The 18,749-nt window shown below is 38.9% G+C and overlaps 1 protein-coding gene across 2 annotated transcripts in view; it reads left to right on the forward strand.

Annotated features, from left to right (window-relative positions):
- The window catches only part of LOC131901617 (sulfotransferase 2A1-like), a 40,796-nt gene extending 38,964 nt beyond the window's left edge, over positions 1–1,832 (forward strand). For both annotated transcript variants that reach the window (XM_059252721.1, XM_059252722.1), the window contains one exon: positions 1,720–1,832. In XM_059252721.1, coding sequence (XP_059108704.1) covers positions 1,720–1,832 — 113 coding nt within the window. The remainder of the gene's footprint in view (positions 1–1,719) is intronic.
- The last annotated feature ends 16,917 nt before the right edge of the window (positions 1,833–18,749 follow it).

An 18,749-nucleotide genomic window follows, 5' to 3' on the forward strand; every position in this document is an offset into this window, starting at 1 on the left:
TTTCCAACAAGAGTTAAGCCACTATGCGTTAGGGTTATACTGACCCTGAACACATCAGAGTTGGAGGAGGTTTTTAGAAAGAAGCACTAAAGAAAAATACTTGCATGAAAGGTACACAAGATTATGAGAATGTTGGACTGAGAACTTCATGTGTACACTCCACAAACATGATTCTCTCATCTGGACTGATTCATTCCATTTGGCAGACACATTGAATTTGCTGAGATTCTGGTAGCTCAGCATCCAGTCTGGCTTATGAGGATCAAGATTGCTGTGGGATACAATAACACAACTTGTTTCAATAATGGGTATAATAATGAAGCTGAAAGTAGCAATGGGCATTGACAGATTCCAGTATTAATAGATGACACTCTTACAGTCATCGCAAGTAATGATATATTATTTGAATATTGTGCATCAATAATTATTTTTCCTTTAATGTGTACAACTGGGCATTTAAAATTAAGTTATGTGATACAAAAGATTGTATTTTAGTAAGGAAAAAACATGACTTCTATTGTCAGTCTTTTGGCTTCAAATCTACATGCATCACTATAATACTGGTAAGATCTCAAGGACTAATTTATCTTCATCAGTAAAATGGCAACAAGGCCACTATCTTCCTTACTCATTTACTAATACTTTCAATAATTCCATACTGAGAATGTTTTGTATGTCTGACACACTTTGAAAATGAAGCCTTTGATAATTTAAGAAATATTTTACTTTTCAAACATATTACATGCATATTTCAAACATGTTTAAAAAAAGGAAATTCATCAAAGTGTCACAGCTATGAAATAAAATACAGCAAGGATGGGGCCTGTAGAATTCTACATGGAGAGAAGATAGGAAGAAATGGTCACCATTACACAAATAAGGAAACAAAAGAACAAGAAGTGACTATGTGGAACACATCAGCACTTCATGGTGAAGGAACACATAATACAATGTGAGAAGTTGGACTATTTGAGATCTCTAAGTCGAAACCTAAAGACCTCCTAGAATGTGGTTATGAGAACCAAGGTATGGTAAAAAAAAAAAAATACTGGGGATAAAATCATCTTCACGCATCAGCAAACTCCATACTGACTGAAAACAGACATCCTGGGATGCTCTCAGCAGACAGTATCTGTGTCTCTTGTATCTGATGGAAATACCAAGATGACTGACATGTAGCTCACCATTGTGTGTATATCCAGCTCTACGGTATCTGATACCTTCAACCTCTGCAGGCATGTGCATTCATATGCAGCTACAGACACATATTTAGAATTAATTTTAAAAGGTATTTTAAAAGTTGCTGGCATAGTTTGCAGAACATTTATAAGTAAACCATAAAAGAAAGAAAGAACAATTGAAGTGTGTTTGGATAATTGACATATGAAACTCTGTTGGGCTCGGTAGCATGGTGGAAGCATATCTAGTGAGAAGGAGAAATAATATGGACATTAAATATATAGATCCAGTGTCCATGCTGTTAGATTGTGGAGTTGATATATTGGTATAAGAGATGGTTGACATTACTTATTGAGAGGTACAAGTCTGTTTGCATATTTTTCAAAGCATAAGAATCATTCTCCACAGAGTAACTGTTAGTTCTACTTTACTTACTGTGTGGTCCTACATAAGCAGATGATAATATCATGTGAATAAAGGAATGAGAGCAGATTTACAATCACCATTAACCCATCTCTGTGTCTGCTTCACATTTTCCAGGTGTGGCTGGGGACTGGAAGAATCACTTTACAGTAGCTCAAGCTGAAACCTTTGATAAAGTATTCCAGGAGAAAATGGCTGGTTTTCCTCCAGGGCTGTTTCCATGGAAATAAATTCTTAAAACTTTAAAATCTTACATGGACATTGGTGTTTATTTTCCTGTCCTTGTACAGGGACTGAGTGGATATGGTCATAGAATATATCCTATTATTGAACTGTGTAGGCTTTTTTCTAAAATGTATTAGTAGTAATTATAGCAGTACTATTAGTGGTCATAGTAGTGGTGTAGTGGTGGTTGTTTTATGTGAGTCTGTGTGTGTGTGTGCGTTTGTGTGTGTGCATCACGCACATGGGTGTGCACATACATTTCTGTGTGTAGTAACTTTAGGGATAAGAAGAATGCATTGTTTCCCATGGAGCTGCCATTATGTATGCTGTAACCTCCTTTCTTTGTGTCCTAGGAAATAGATTCATTTCTTCTATGAGGGTAGTACAGTGCTCTTAACCTCTGAATCATCTTTCCAGCCCTGATTCATATAGGCTTGAGTCATCAAATATTTGTTCCTATTATGACTGTTTTACTCTACATTGCCAGTTAAGTCCAATTTGCTTCACAGAATTCCAGCTTAAAATAACCCTTGTAATATCTGAAATATAAAACACACTACAGAAATTTGTAGATAATTTTTAGTCTGTGACATTTGGGCAATATAAATAAATCGTATTTATAGAGACATTCAAACCTAATTTAAGTAGTCTATGGTAGATCTTTATAAACTTTCATTTCTGCTCACAATTGTGTATTTGCATTTCAGCTTTTTTCTTCTTTTTTGGTAATTTTTACTGGGTGTATACAATAATGGGTTTCATTAGGAAACTTTGGTTCATACATGCACATCATTGTCATTTTCTCAGTATTGCTCCTCTACTGACAAGTGCCATATGTTCACTCATGATAGTACTTTCTCCTCCCACACAGCACTTCTCTGCTTGGGTGTCATATAGACACACTTATATTTAAATATGGATGTTCAGAATAAAGAAATAATGCAATATTGTCTTTCCTTTTTATGACTACAGGGGAGGTATTTCTGGTAGATAAGGTGGAGAATATACCCAGAGGCATCTAGAAGAGTCCAGAGCAAGGAGAAAAAGTAGTAGACAGAACATGGCCAGCAGAATAGGCCAGGCTACTAAGTGGGGAGCAAGAAAGCAGGACCAAAACTGAAGGAGCTGAGAGAAAGTGGCCAAGAAAACCAAAAGAGCCAAGGGGGTTGTGGTCAATTTGGAAGGATTATATACAAATCAGAAGCTGGGGAATAAAAGTCTGTGATCTGCAAAAGTTTAGGATAGGGACTGGGGTGAGACGAGCAGAGAGGAGACAGGATACTGGATACTTATGTGAACTCTGTAACAGGTATTTTCTGTGAGAGAATGGAGGCAAACATGTACTTTGGTATGCTAATAGGCACCAATTTAGCCATTTGTCCTGAGTTTCTTTTGGCCCTGACATACCAGACTTTTTGTTGATGATAAAGGACTATGTAATCTGTTCGGTAATGATATTGTCATGACCTGGGAAGTTTGCAGTTCTAATCAAGGTTGGGAGGAAGGAGAGAAGTTAATGCTTGGAGACATATGTTTTGATTGCTTCCCACGTTCTGAGGGAAACCCTCGGGCAAGCAAAGTGCTGCGAGCTTTAGAGTGTCTGAAAATTCTGGTTAAAGTCAGAGGCTCAGGCTAGTTTGGAATTCCTTCAGAAACATCAAGTTTACATGGTTTATAGCAAGTGTAGGGGTAGCTAATTTTAAAATGGAGCAATTTATGGTTTTTTAAATAATTAGAAATCTGATGGGACAGCTACAGACTAGAGAAAGAAGATAAAGAGCATAGTGGAAAAACTTTTTCTTGGGTTTACACTTGAAACTTCCAGAACTATAGGTAGTTGAGGTGTGGAAGTAGTCTGAAGACTAAGGGTAGCAGAGAAAGTTAGCTAGATGGAGAGATAGATAGTTAGATAGTTAGATAGGTAGATCCCAAATTTAGGAATTGACAGTGGGTAAGTAGGGAAGCTTAAGCTGGTGAGATTGACAGGAGTACTTATCTAAAACAGGAGTTGTGACAGATGGATCCAAGACATAAATCCTTGAAACTTCATTAATCAATTAAGAAACTTAATATCTTAAATTTACACATGGAGATGAAAATTTTGGATATATTAGCATTGCTACTGCTTATAATCTGTACTGAAATTTTCACTGTTGAAAAAACAGTTAACAGATGTGTAACACAAATTGCTAAATGGTCTTATTAATAAAAAAAAATCCCAGTGCCAAATATTGATGTAAAAGTTGAAAGGTCAGAGAAACAGAACAAGCCAGACTCGTTCTTACCTCTGCAAAATCCTCAGCCTCAAGACAGAGACTTCTTGTTTACTTGGGATTGTATACCCTTTTCTGCCTTGGCATCTTACTTCCTGGGAATAAAGGCTTGTAGGCTACCCAAGCGAAGACATGAGATCTCAAGAGTTGGGATTAAAGTTGTGTTCCACCACATCTGACTCTGTTTCCAGTGTGACTTTGAACTCACAGAGACTCAGAGAGATCTCTGTCTCCTGAGTGATAGGTTTAAATTAAATAGCACTTCACAGGTGTCTTTAAAACATTTATAGTACACTCATCCCTTGGAGTCATATCAAAACCCATGGTTGTGGGTTAAAACCATGAACATTTTTCCTCTGTCCAGAGGATAGATATATAAAGTTTAGAACAAGATGTTTTCAGCACAATGTGAAGCATTTTTTAAAGTCTATCCCTAGGGAAAAAAACAAAGGAATTTCAAATTTCTGGGCTTGTGATTATGATAATAGCAGTATTTTACCATGGCTAGATTAATAGCTTATCAGAACTCCATTGATTAATGTTAAAACTCTGAACCTTCAAATTTTTAGTATAACAATAACATGGAAAAAAGAAAAGAAATATGAAACATTTTCCATTTTTCCACGCCCTTTGCACTTCTTAAATCATTTCATTAGACCTCAAAACTTAAGCATTCACATCCTCTGACCTTTAAATCTTACTTTTACATACTTGAAATTACTTCCTTAGACCCTATGTCTTAGTTACAGTTTTTATAGCTGTTAAGAGACGACATGGCCACAGTAACTCTTTTAAAGAACACATTTGCACTTTCAGAGGTTTAGTCCATTATCTTCATGGCAGGAAACATGCAAGTGTGCAGGCAGATATGGCGCTGGGAATGGAGCTGAGAGTTCTTCTTCTTGATCTGCAGGCAACAGGAAATGAGCATAATCCCACACTGGGCATAGTTTAAGCATATAAGACCTCAAAGCCTACACCCACAATGAAACATCTCATCCTACAAGACTACACCTACTCCAATAAGGCCACAATTCCTAATAGTGCCACTCTATATAGGACAGGCATTCGGTCACAAGAGTCTATGGGTGTTATACCTATTCAAACCACCATATTCCACTCCCTTGCACCTATATGCTTGTAGTCATAACATAATACAAAATACAGTTAGTCTAATTACAAAAGTTCCCAGTCTGTGACAGCCTCCACAATGTTTAAAGTTCCAAAGTTCAAAGTCTCTTTTGAGATTCATGCAAACTCTTAGTTGCAATCTCATTTAAATTATAATCAAAGAAAAGGTTCCAATATCATTAGGCCCATGAAAGAGTAAGAAAGAGACAGAGAAGGTAAGTCTGGTGCTGTGGCAAGGAAACTCAAGGAAGGTTTCAAGTACATATGAGAACTGAGAAATCAAGGGACAGAGAAAGTTAAGTGACCTGGTATCAAGAACTTCAATCCATGGCATCCTCAGTTTGATTGAGAAACTTGTCAGAGAAAAATGTCCCAAATTACATAGGATGTATCCCTTTGCATGTGATAGGATCACTATATAGTGAAACAAACTTTCTGGTACACCAGTGTGGCTTTTGTAGTGGTCCAACAGAGACAACTCAGGCATCTCTAGGCTGACACTGATCAAGTAGATGAAAGATAAGGGATGAAAAAATGAAGAGGAGAAAACATCTACAGAGGTAGACTGAGAGGTACTTCTAGGGAAAGGGAAGTTTCAAATAGAGAAAGAGGGCTGTGTCTTAGTAGAGAGATTACCAAATGGTGGGTGACCACGGAGGTTACCAGGCTTCAGGAGCCAGAAATACCCAGCGATGGTTGATGGGTGCACAGAAAGGCATAGGAAGCTGCAGGAGTTAGAGAAACAGAGAGGACCCATACTGATTAGGCAAGGAGAGAAAAACACTTACCATAGATAGAAGAAAGAAGCAGCTGAAGAGACAGACTCTAGGATTTGGAATTGAATACTGTGGGTAGGGAAAGCCTTCAGAAACAAATGATCCATACGTGCCTTAAGAGAGTCAAATCAACAGTTTTATTCAGTCATGGGAGAATGAGCCCCTTGTATGTGGCTCTTAATTGTTTCTACTGGATTTCAGGCACAAGACACATAAAATGAGAATATGACCTTACTAAGGTATAGTAGAGGGGAAGGGTTTTATTGTAGAGATGAGGGAGAATAAAGCCAGGCTCAATAATCTGGAAGAGTCTACAACACATAGAGAAAATGGTAGACTGAATATAGACTGAAATATAGGTTGGGTCATGAAAGGAGAGGGAGCAGGGACAGTAACCTCTCCCCAAAATAAAATAAAAAATGAAAATATTTTTTAAAAAGAAAGGAAAGTTGAATATTGTTCTTTACTGAAAAAGAGATCAGAAAAGGGAAAGTTCTCCCATGCTCATGGATCTGTATGATAAACACAGTAAAAATGATCATCTTACCAAATGCAAGCTACAGATTCAACATTATTCCCATCAAAGTTCCAACACAATTGTTAACAGAACTTGAAAGACAATACTCAATTTCATATGGAAAAACAAAGATGCGTAATAGCTAAAACAATCCTGTACAATAACAGGACATCCAGAGGTATCACCATCTCTGATTTCAAGCTCTACTACAGAGATGTAGTAGTAAAAACTATATGGTAATTTGAAAAAACCAGAAAGGTGGATCAGTGTAACTGAACCAAAGTTGAAGGCATAAATCCATAAAACTATGGACACCTGATCTTCAACAAAGAAACAAAAAGTATACAATGGAAAAAGAAAGCAAATGATGGTGGTCTAACCAGATATCAGCTTTTAAAAGAATGCAAATCAATCCATAGTTATCACTTTGCACAGAACTCAAGTCTTAGTACATGTAAGACTACAACATGAATCCAGATACACTGAATCTGATAGAAGAAAATGGGGAATAGCCTTGAATGACACAGGAGACAACTTCTTAAACAGAACACTGATAGCACAGTCACTGAGACCAACAATTAATAAATGGGACCTCATGAAACTGAAAATCTTTTATAAGGCAAAGGACACCATCAATAGGGACAAAATTGCAGCCCAAAGATTGGAAAAAAGATTTTCAACAACTCTGCATCTGACATAGGGTTAATATTCAAAACACATAAAAGAACTAAAAAACCTAGACACCAACAAACTAAATAATCCAATTTTAAAATGGAGTACAGCTTTAAATAGAGAATTCTCAACAGAGGAAACCAAAATTGCTAAGAAACACTTAAAGAAATGTTCAACATCCTTAGCCAACAGGGGAACGCAAATGAAAATGACTCTGCAATTCTTTCTTAACCTGTCAGCACAAAAGCTCAAGTAACAGCTGTAACTGGAGTATTTTTGTGTTTACTTGTCTCTTGTAGTTGTTTAGGCCCAATTAAACACATCCAGACTTATATTATTTATAAAATGTATGGCCTAATGGCTCAGGCTTTTTGTTAGGTGTTTTTATATCTTAAATTAACCCATTTTTTTTATTAATTTATAAGTTGTTATGTGGCTGGTGGCTTACTGGTACAATAACTTTTTTATGGTGGCTGGCAGCATTTTTTTTTTGTTTTAGTCTTTTACTGTTAGAATTTTTTTTTTGTCTCGCCAGTATTTTTTGTTTGGGTACTGGCTGATTAGTATTTTATTTATTAAGCAATCAGAGCAACACATTTGTAGCATAGAGAATATTTTACAGTATTTTTTAAAAAGGGAGGTTTTAACTTTTACATAGTAAAATTATATATAATAAAATAGTTATCAAGTAAGAATTATAGTTATAATATCTAGTCTATTTGTAGTTGGCAAAATTAAAGAAAATATTTTATCTATCTTATATTTGTGAGTCTAAGGTTTAATATCTAGCTTATCTTTTATCATAACTAAGGAAAATTATAAGTATCTAGTCTTTAACTATATCAAAGACCTTAGAAGGATATAATATTACCTGAGAAATAGGTGAAGGACATAAATAACTTTTGGGAGTCTTGGGAGAGTAGACAAAAGCAATTGGCAGCCTGGACAGTCATCCCAAGTTCCTTTGTAAATTTGGTGAATCTGTCTTTATTCCACAGGCCTAGAGTCTCTCAGTGTTTTTCTTTTTTTCTTTTTTTGTGAAGCAGGAACCTGAAGGACCATTTTGTCAAGCAAAGCTTAGTGGTCATATTTTTATGGGTCTTGCATGTCCAGTTGATCAAGCAGTCCAGGCAAGAACAATTTTTTGCCCAAGTGGCTATTTTTGTCAAGAAGAAGATAAACTTTACATAGAGTGTCTTTGATGTCCATCTTCCCTTCTGAAGTAAATCGGTGTTGTCAGGATCAGACATGTTTCACTGCCCAGAAATTTTGTATGTCTTTGAAGTGTTTGATGATTGTCTACCTAACTGAATTACATATGTATATCTACGAAAACTTAACAGGACTATAAGTTTGACTATCATAGAAGACTAATTGTTTTATTACAATTTAAATGAGTTGTATCAACATAAGACCTTAAATAAGAGTTAAAATACATATAAAGTATAACAAAATTACGTTTAAATTTGTATCAATAAACTAAAATCCATAGCAATTTAAAACATTTTTAAACAAGTTGTTGCTTTTTAAAAGTAGGTTAAACAATCTACTATTTTATCTTATCATATCTATATCTATATATCTATATCAAAGAGCTTATGCTGGAGAGGAGGTAGTGTGAGGGGAACGTTCTTCCATTGCTGATGGGAGTGCAAAATTGTACATTCTCTTTGAAAGTCAGTGTGGAGGTTTCTCAGAAAACTGGGAATCAACCTACAAAAAGACCCAATTATATGTGAGGCATTTACACTCAACTCAGCTGTTAAAAACAAAGCCAACAGAAATTTGGAAGCAAATGGATAGAAATAGAAAAAATAACCCTGAATGAGGTAACACAGACAGAGAAAGACAGACATGGTATGTACTCACTCATAAGTGGATATTAGCTGCAAAATAAAGGATAATAATGCTATGATCCACAGACCCAGAGAGACTAGGTAACAAAAGGATTCATGGGGGCTACATCAAGATATCCATGTAGAAGGAAAATAGAAGAGAATTTGTGAGTCATCTGAGGGCAGGTTGGGTTGGAAACATGAGCAATCAGTTTGAGGGAGGGGGTAAAGGTATAGAGTAATGAAAAAGACTACTGGAAAGGGGGGCATTTCAGGGTTAGGTAACAACATGACATAAGGGAATCCCCAAAGAATCTATCAGGAAGATTCTTTAGACTCCTAGAAATAGCAGATATGTAGTTTGAACTGGCTATCTCCTGTGACCAGATTGGTCCCTAACACAATTGTCATGAGAGAAGCTTTATCCAGCAACTGATGGAAATATATGCAGACTTCAGAGGTGTAGTTCACAATATGCTGCAGAAGAGGGGGAGAAAGGATTTCATTAGCCACAGGGATCAAGGACACCACAAGAAAATTCACTGAATCAACCTGGGCTTATAGGGGCTCATAGAGTCTTAACTGCCAATCAACAAGTTTGCCCACTATATGTGTTATAGTTTTGTAGCTTGGTGCTTTTGTAGGACTCCTAAGAGTGGGAAAAGTGGCTGTCTCCAATTCTTTTATTGGCTTTTAGGAACCTACCCCTCATACTGGGTCAGCTTGTCCAGGTTTAATACATGGGAAATTGTTTATTCTTACTGTAACTTCATAGGCAATGATTTGTTGATACTCATGGGAGACCTGCCCTTTCCTAAACAGATATGGAGAAGGAGTGGTTTGAGGGGTGGGAACAGAGGGAGGTTAGGGGGAGTTCCTGGGAGGAGAGGAGGGATGGGAAACTATGGTTGGAATGTAAAAGTATACATAAATTTATTTTAAAATGAAAAGAAAAACAAACCAAAAATCAAACTGCCAAGGACAATTTTAAGAGCCATGCCATATTGCCTGCCCATGTTAAGTTTCTGTTGTCCAGTATTGATTGAGCCACTAACCAGAAACATTTGACATGCCTGAACAAATCTTGAGTTATTAGAAAATAACTTAACATTAGAAAAGCATAGAATGCCCCTATTCTTACTGTAAAATTCATGATGCCATTCCTCCTGCTAAGGGACAGGTAATTGGGAGATAATGGAACGACCCTAAATTTTGTAAGACATCTACAGGATATTCCCTAGTGGTTTTGGAACCCGTGGGACTCATGATGGACTAGTCCAGTAGAAGGAGCCATGTACATGGCCCGAACAGCCACATGTCCTAGCTTCAGACTCTACATTTAGAACTCTTATGTACAAGTACATTCTACATTCCATCATAATATCCTTATACAAGAAAAAAAAATAATGACACCATTATCATCCCCCTCCTCTTCATTTTCTTGGCTTTCCCTCCTCCAAGAAGGCCTTAGGTTTGTCAATGTTACTGGCATTGGAAATCTCTCATCGTGTTTCCTATGTGCAGCCTTGGGACATCCTTCCCTAATAGCAATACCCCTGCCACATGTCGTTAATTGCACCACCACTGATAATTCCCATGGCTTCTACCCCATCCCTGAAGTACCCTTGTTTCTTGACTCCAAGTTTCAGTTTTGCTTTTCAAGTGTTTCCCTTCCTTTTTGCAACCAGATCATATTACCCAATCATCCTTTTACCCCACCCCCCACCCCGTATTTTTCATTTGGTGCAATGGCACTCTATCAAAAAATTTGACCATCCCTATCCCATAGGACATGCTCTGCCTACCTGTCACTCTGGTCCCATAACTTATGCTCAGAACCCCTGTGGAGTTCTTGGGATGGGATGCCTCCCAGCCCAAGCAAAAAAGAGCCATCTTCAATTTCTCTAGCCACATCTCTGGTCTCTGCAGGCTTGGCAGGAGGAGTTCTGGGTCATTCCCTTATAACAAAGGCTCACCTATCCAAGCAACTTCAGGTAGCAACTGAGGCTTCTGCAGCATCCTTACCCTCCCTCCAGAGGCAGTTAACCTCTCTTGCACAGGTTGCCCTACAAAACCGATGGGCCTTGGACCTGCTGACAGCAGAAAAGGGTGGGACATGCCTTTTTCCAAGGTAAGAATGTCGTTATTATATTAATGAGTCTGAATGGTAGAAACCCAGATAAATAAGCTACATAAACTTAGCCTAGAGCTACATAAGCAGCAATTTTCTGCAGCAGCAGATGACTGGTGGAGATTATCCATGTTCTCCCTTTTAATGCCTCTTGCAGGACCATTAGTCAGCCTTTTGTTATTTGTAGATTTGGGTCCCTTTATAATTGGCAGGCTAATCCAATTCATCAAAAATCAAATAGATTCCCTGGCATCAAAACCATAGGTTCATTACCATTGGCTTGAAATGCTGGATGAGGATGTGATCCCTATGATATTTCTCAGTCCTCTTCTCCTTTAGGAGCAGCATAAAGTCTGAACCTATGCTTATTGGCATCAGCCAGTATGGACACCGCTGGATACAAGGCCAAGCACTGCAGGGGAAGGCTGATTTAATGGCCCTTGGTTCAGATTCCCTGAGAGACAAACCTGACTTGCATAGAGGTTGGTATCTAGAGGCACCAATACACCTAAGCCCTCTCCTCCCCAAAAGGTACCCTTTTTTTCTCATGCCTGCAGCAGCTCTAGGAGGAATCAGGTCAGTGTCTCCCCCAGGTGGTTAAGGTCCACCACCGTTCAGGTGGGCACACTACTCATAAAATAAAATAAAGGGAGGAGATGCTGAGGACAATTTTAGGAGCCATGCCATATTGCCTGCCCGAGTTAAGTTTCTGTTGTCCAGTATTGATTGAGCCACTAACCAGAAACTTTTGACATTCCTGGACAAATCCTGAGTTATTAGAAAGTAACTTATCATTTCCTTATCTTTCTGCTACACTGACCATTAGTAACAATGTTTTGTGGTTGGGTTGCTTGGTTGGGTTGATTAGCAACTCAACAGTCCCCTGATTGTTTTCCCAAAGAAAGTTTCCTGGTCTGCTTATTATAAAACCCACCACAGAAAAATAAATTTTTTTAAAATTTTATTTCATTTTACTTTACAATACAATTCAGTTCTACATATCAGCCACGGATACCCTTGTTCTCCCCACTCCCACACCCCCCCTTACTTTCCCCCAGCCCACTCCCTATTCCCATCTCCTCCGGGGCAAAGAATCCCGTGAGGACTGAGATCAACCTGGTAGACTCAGTCCAGGCAGGTCCAGTCCCCTCCTCCCAGGGCGAGCCAAACGACCCTGCATAAGCCCCAGGTTTCAAACAGCCAACTCATGCAATGAGCATAGGACCCGGACCCACTGCCTGGATGCCTCCCAAACAGATCAAGCCTATCAACTATCTCACCCATTCAGAGGGCCTGATGCAGTTGGAGACCCCTCAGCCATTGGTTCATAGTTCATGTGTTTTCATTCGTTTGGCTATTTGTCCCTGTGCTTTATCCAACCTTGGTCTCAACAATTCTTACTCATATAAACCCTCCTCTTTCTCATTAATTGGACTCCCAGAGCTCCACCTTGGCCTAGCTGTGGATCTCTGCATCCAGTTCCCTCAGTCATTGGATGAGGTTTCTAGCACGACAATTAGGGTGTTTGGCCATCCCATCACCAGAGTAGGTCAGTTTGGGCTGTCTCCGACCATTGCCAGCAGTCTATTGTGGGGGTATCTTTGTGGATTTCTGTGGGCCTCTCTAGCACTTTGCTTCTTCCTATTCTCATGTGGTCTTCATTTACCATGGTCTCCTATTCCTTGTTCTCCCTCTCTGTTGTTGATCCAGCTGGGACCTCCTGCTCCCCCAAGCTCTCTTTCTCTTGACCCTCGTCATTCCATACCCCCACTCAAGTCCAGGCTGTTCATGTAGATCTCATCCATTTCTCCATCATTGGGTGATCACCGTGTCTTTCTTGGTGTCCTGTTTTCCATGTAGCCTCCCTGGTGATGTGAGTAGCAGTCCAGTCATCCTTGTTCCACATCTAGTACCCTCCTATGAGTGAGTACATACTATGTTTGTCTTTCTGAGTCTGGGTTACCTCACTCAGGATGATTTTTTCTAGATCCATCCATTTGCCTGCAATCCTCATGATGTCATTGTTTTTCTCAGCTGAGTAGTATTCCATTGTGTATATGTACCACATTTTATTTATCCATTGTTCAGTTGAAGGGCATCTAGGTTGTTTCCAGGTTCTGGCTATTACAAACAATGCTGATATGAACATAGCTGAGCAAATGCTCTTGTGGTATGATTCAGCATTCCTTGGGTATATGCCCAAGAGTGGTATAGCTGGATCTTGGGGGAGATGGATTCCCAATTTTCTAAGAAAGCGCCATATTGATTTCCAAAGTGGTTGTACAAGCTTGCATTCCCACCAGCAGTGGAAGAGAGTTCTCCTAGCTCCACATCCTCTCCAGCATAAGGTGTCTTCAGTGTTTTTGAACTTAGCCATTCTGACAGGCATAAGGTGGTATCTCAGAGTTGTTTTGATTTAAATTTCCCTGATGATTAGGGATGTTGAGCAATTCCTTAAATGTCTTTTAGCCATTTGAGTTTCCTCTGTTGAGAATTCTCTGTTTAGCTCTATAGCCCATTTCTTAATTGGACTGTTGGGCATTTTGATGTCTAATTTCTTGAGTTCCTTATATACTCTGGATATCAGTCCTCTGTCAGATATGGGTTGGTGAAGGCCTTTTCCCATTCTGTAGGCTGTTGCTTTGCCTTGTTGACCATATCCTTTGCTCTACAAAAGCTTCTCAGTTTCAAGAGGTCCCATTGATTGATTGTTTCTCTCAGTGTCTGTGCTACTGGTGTTCTATTTAGGAAGTGGTCTCCTATGCCAATGCGTTCAAGACTACTTCCTACTTTCTCTTCTAGCAGGTTCAGAGTAGCTGGATTTATGTTGAGGTCCTTGATCCACTTGGACTTAAGTTTTGTGCATGGTGATAGATATGGATCTATTTGCAGCCTTCTACATGTTAATATCCAGTTTTTCCAGCACAATTTCTTGAAGATGCTTTCTTTTTTCCATTGTGCACTTTTGGCTTCTTTGTCAAAAATTATTTGTTCATAGGTGTGCAAATTAATGTCAGGGTCTTCATTCGATTCCATTGGCCCACATGTCAGGTTTTATGCCAGTACCAAGCTGTTTTTATTACTGTAGCTCTACAGTAGAGCTTGAAGTCATGGATCATGATGCCTCCAGAGGTTGTTTTATTGTACAGGATTCTTTTGGCTATCCTGGGTTTTTTGTTTTTCCATATGAAGTTGCGTATTATTCTTTCCAGGTCTATGAAGAATTGTGTTGGTATTTTGATGGGGATTGCATTGAATCTGTAGATTGCTTTTGGTAAAATTGCCATTTTTGCTATGTTAATCCTGGCTATCCATGAGCATGGGAGATCTTTCCATTTTCTGAGATCTTCTTCAATTTCTTTTATCAGGGACTTAAAGTTCTTGTCATATATGTCCTTCACTTGCTTGGTTGGTGTTACCCCAAGATATTTTATGTCATTTGTGGCTATTTTAAAGGGTGATGTATCTCTGATTTCCTTCTCAGTCTCTTTGTCAATTGTATATAGGAGGGCTACTGATTTTTTTGAGTTGGTCTTGTATCCTGCTATGTTGTTGAAGGTGTTTATAAGCTGTATCAGTTCCCTGGTTGAATATTTGGGGCCACTCAAGTATACTATCATGTCATCTGCAAATAGGGAAAGCTTGACTTCTTCCTTTCCAAATTGTATCCCCTTAATTTCCTTATGTTGTCTCATTGCTCTGGCTAGAACTTCAAGTACTATATTGAATAAGTACGGGGAGAGCAGACAGCCTTGCCTCGTTCCTGATTTTAGTGGAATTGCTTTGAGTTTCTCTCCATTTAATTTGATGTTGGCTGTTGGCTTGCTGTAAATTGCCTTTATTATGTTTAGGTATGTTCCCTGTATTCCTGATTGCTCCAAGACCTTTATCATGAAGGGGTGTTGGATTTTGTCAAATGCCTTTTCAGCATCTAGTGAGATGATCATGTGGTTTTTTTCTTTGAGTTTTTTATATGGTGTATTATATTGACGGACTTTTGTATGTATGTTGAACCACCCTTACAGCCCTGGGATGAAGCCTTCTTTTTTTTTGTGGTTTTTTGAGACAGGGTTTCTCTGTGTAGCTTTGCGCCTTTCCTGGAACTCGCTTTGGAGACCAGGCTGGCCTTGAACTCACAGAGATCCGCCTGGCTCTGCCTCCCGAGTGCTGGGATTAAAGGTGTGCGCCACCACCGCCCGGCCAAGATGAAGCCTTCTTGATCATGGTGGATAATTGTTTTGATGTGTTCTTGGAGTCTGTTTGCCAGTATTTTATTGAGTATTTTTGCATCAATGTTCATGAGGGAGATCGGTCTGTAGTTCTCTTTCTTTGTTGTATCCTTGTATGGTTTAGGAATCAAGGTAATTGTAGCCTCATAGAAGGAGTTTGGTAATGTTCCTTCTGTTTCTATTGTGTGGAACAATTTAGATAGTATTGGTATTAACTCTTCTTTGAAGATCTGGTAGAATTCTGGGCTGAAACCATCTGGTCCTGTGCTTTTTTTTTTGCTTGTGAGACTTTTAATGACTGTTTCTATTTCATTAGGGGTTATTGGACTATTTAAATAGTTTGTCTGGTCTTGATTTAACTTAGGTATGTAGTACCTATCCAGAAAATTATCCATTTCTTTTAGATTTTCCAGTTTTGTGGAGTAGAGATTTTTGAAGTATGACCTGATGATTCTCTGGATTTCCTCATTGTCTGTTGTTATGTCCCCTTTTCATTGCTGATTTTGTTGATTTAGATGCTCTCTCTCTGTCTTTTGGTTAGTTTGGATAAGGGCTTGTCTATCTTGTTGATTTTCACAAAGAACCAAATCTTTGTTTCATTAATTTTTTTGTATTCTCTTTGTTTCTATTTTATTGATGTCAGTGTTCACTTTAAAAATTTCCTGGCATCTATTCTTCCTGGGAGACTTTGCTTCTTTTTGTTCTAGAGCTTTCAGGTGTGCTGTTAAGTCACTAGTGTGAGATTTCTCCAACTTCTTTATGTGGGCATTTAGTGCTATAAATTTTCCTCTTAGCACTGCTTTCATAGTGTCGCATAAGTTTGGGTATGTGGTGTCTTCATTTTCATTGATCTCTAGGAAGTCTTTAATTTCTTTCTTTATTTCTTCCTTGACACATTGGTGATTCAGGTGGGTATTAATCAGTTTCCATGAGATTGTAAGTTTTCTGTAGTTTTTGTAGTTGTTGAAATCTAACTTTAAGCCATGGTGGTGTGATAGAATACAGGAGGTTATTCCAATTGTTTTGTATCTGTTGAGATTTGCTTTGTGGCCAAGTATGTGGTCAATTTTAGAGAAGGTTCCATGGGGTGCTGAGAAGAAAGTATATTCTTTTTTGTTAGGATGGAATGTTCTGTAGATATTGTCCATTTGAGTCATGACATCAATTAAGTCCTTTATTTCTCTGTTAAGTTTTGATTTGGCAGATCTGTCCAGTGGTGAATGTGGGGTGTTGAAGTCTCCCACTAGTAATGTGTGCAGTTTTGTATGTGATTTAAGCTTTAGTAATGTTTCTTTTACATATGTGGGTGCCCTTGTGTTTGGGGCATAAATGTTCAGAATTGAAACTTCATAATGGAGGATCTTTCCTGTGATGAGTATGTAATGCCCTTCTTAATCTCTTTTGATTGATTTTAGTTTGAAGTCTATTTTGCTGGATGTTAGGATGGCTATACCCGCTTGTTTCTTAAGACCGTTTGATTGGAAAGTCTTTTCCCAGCCGTTTATTCTTAGGTAGTGTCTATCTTTGAATTTGAGATGTGTTTCTTGTATGCAGCAGAAAGATGGTCCTGCTTTCCTATCCATTCTGTAAGCCTGTGTCTTTTCATAGGTGAATTAAGTCCATTGGTATTAAGGGATATTAATGACCAGTGATTGTTCATTCCTGTTATTTTTGGGTGGTAGTGTGTGTGTACTTCTCTTCTTTGGGGTTTACTGCTGTGGCTTGCCTGTGTTTTCCAGGGTGTATCTCACTTCCTTAGGTTGGAATTTTCCTTCTAGTATTTTCTGTAGGCCTGTGTTTGTGGATAAGTATTGTTTAAATATGGTTTTGTCTTGGAATGCCTTGTTCACTCCATCTATGGTGATTGAAAGTTTTGCTGGGTGTATTAGTCTAGGCTGGCATCCATGGTCTCTTAGTGTCTGCATTACATCTGTCCAGGTCCTTCTGGCCTTCAAAGTCTCCATTGAGAAATCAGGTGTTATTCTGTTGGGTTTGCCTTTATAATTCACTTGGCCTTTTTCCTTAGCTGTCCTTAATATTCTTTCTTTATTCTGTACGTTTAGTTGTTTAATTATTTTGTGGCAAGGGGACTTTTTTGAGGGGTCTAGTTTGTTTGGTGTTCTATAGGCTTCTTGTATCTTCATAGGCATTTCCTTCTTTAAGTTGGGAAAGTTTTCTTCTATGATCTTGTTGAATATATTTTCTGTGCCTTTGAGTTGGTATTCTTCTCCTTCTTCTACCCCTATTATTCATAGGTTTGGTCTTTTCATGGTGTCCCAAATTTCTTGGACATTTTAGTTCATGACTTTGTTGCTTTAGTGTTTACTTTGACTGATGAATGTATTTCTTCTACCATATCTTCAACGCCAGAGATCCTCTCTTCCATGTCTTGCGTTCTGTTGGTTATACTTGCATCTGAAGTTCCCGATCATTTACTCAGATTTTCTATTTCCAGCATTCACTCTGTTTGTGTCTTCTTCATTTTTTCTATTTCCCTTTTCAGGTCTTGGACTGTTTCCTTCATTTGTTTCATTGCTTTTTCATGATTTTCTTTCAGTGTTTTATTGTTTTCTTCCAGGATTTTACTGTTTTCTTCTACTTTATTTGTCCTTTCCTCTAGTTTTATTTTTATAGCATTCTTCCCATTTTTTGTATTTTCCTCTATATAAGCCTCTACCTTCTTCATGATGTTATTCATAAGTCTGTTTTCTTCTGCTTTTTCCAATTTTTGATGTTCAGGTCTAGATGTTGGAGGAGGGCTAGGTTCTGGTAATGCCGTATTGCTCTTCATTTTGTTGTATGTACTTCTGACTTGACATCTGCCCATCTCCTTGTGGTTTGTTCTTGGTCTTATCAGCGCACTTGGTTCAGGCAGAGCTGACAGATTCAGGAAGTCTCTCTCTCTTGTCCAGATCGAGCTCTCTTGTCCAGATCGGAGCTCTCTTGTCCAAATGGTACCTCCAGGGCAGGATAGGAACTCTTGTCCAGATGGGAAGTCCGGGGCAGGATGGGAGCTCTTGTCCAGACAGGAAGTCTGGGGCAGGATGGGATCTAGGGGCCAGTCTCTAAGTCTTGGGGAAGTGGCTGCGTTCTGGGGCATATGGGCGAGGGGGCAAGGCATGGAGATTGCAGGGTCTACCGGGGGTCTTGGAGAAGGGGAGCCTTCCCGGTGGTAGGACTAGAAGGGAACCTGCCTGGTGGCCAGAACGTGGGGCCAAGTTGGACAGGGTTCCCTAGAGTGACTGGTGCCCAGGGATGGGGGTCTCGGCTGAGCCTGGACACTCACCTCTGATCCAGAAGGGAAGTCCGGGGGCAGGATGGGAGCTGGGGGCCAGTCTCTAAGTCTCAGGAAGTGGCT

The sequence above is a fragment of the Peromyscus eremicus genome, unplaced genomic scaffold (genome assembly GCF_949786415.1).
Source record: "Peromyscus eremicus unplaced genomic scaffold, PerEre_H2_v1 PerEre#2#unplaced_143, whole genome shotgun sequence".
Taxonomy (NCBI): Eukaryota; Metazoa; Chordata; class Mammalia; order Rodentia; family Cricetidae; genus Peromyscus; species Peromyscus eremicus.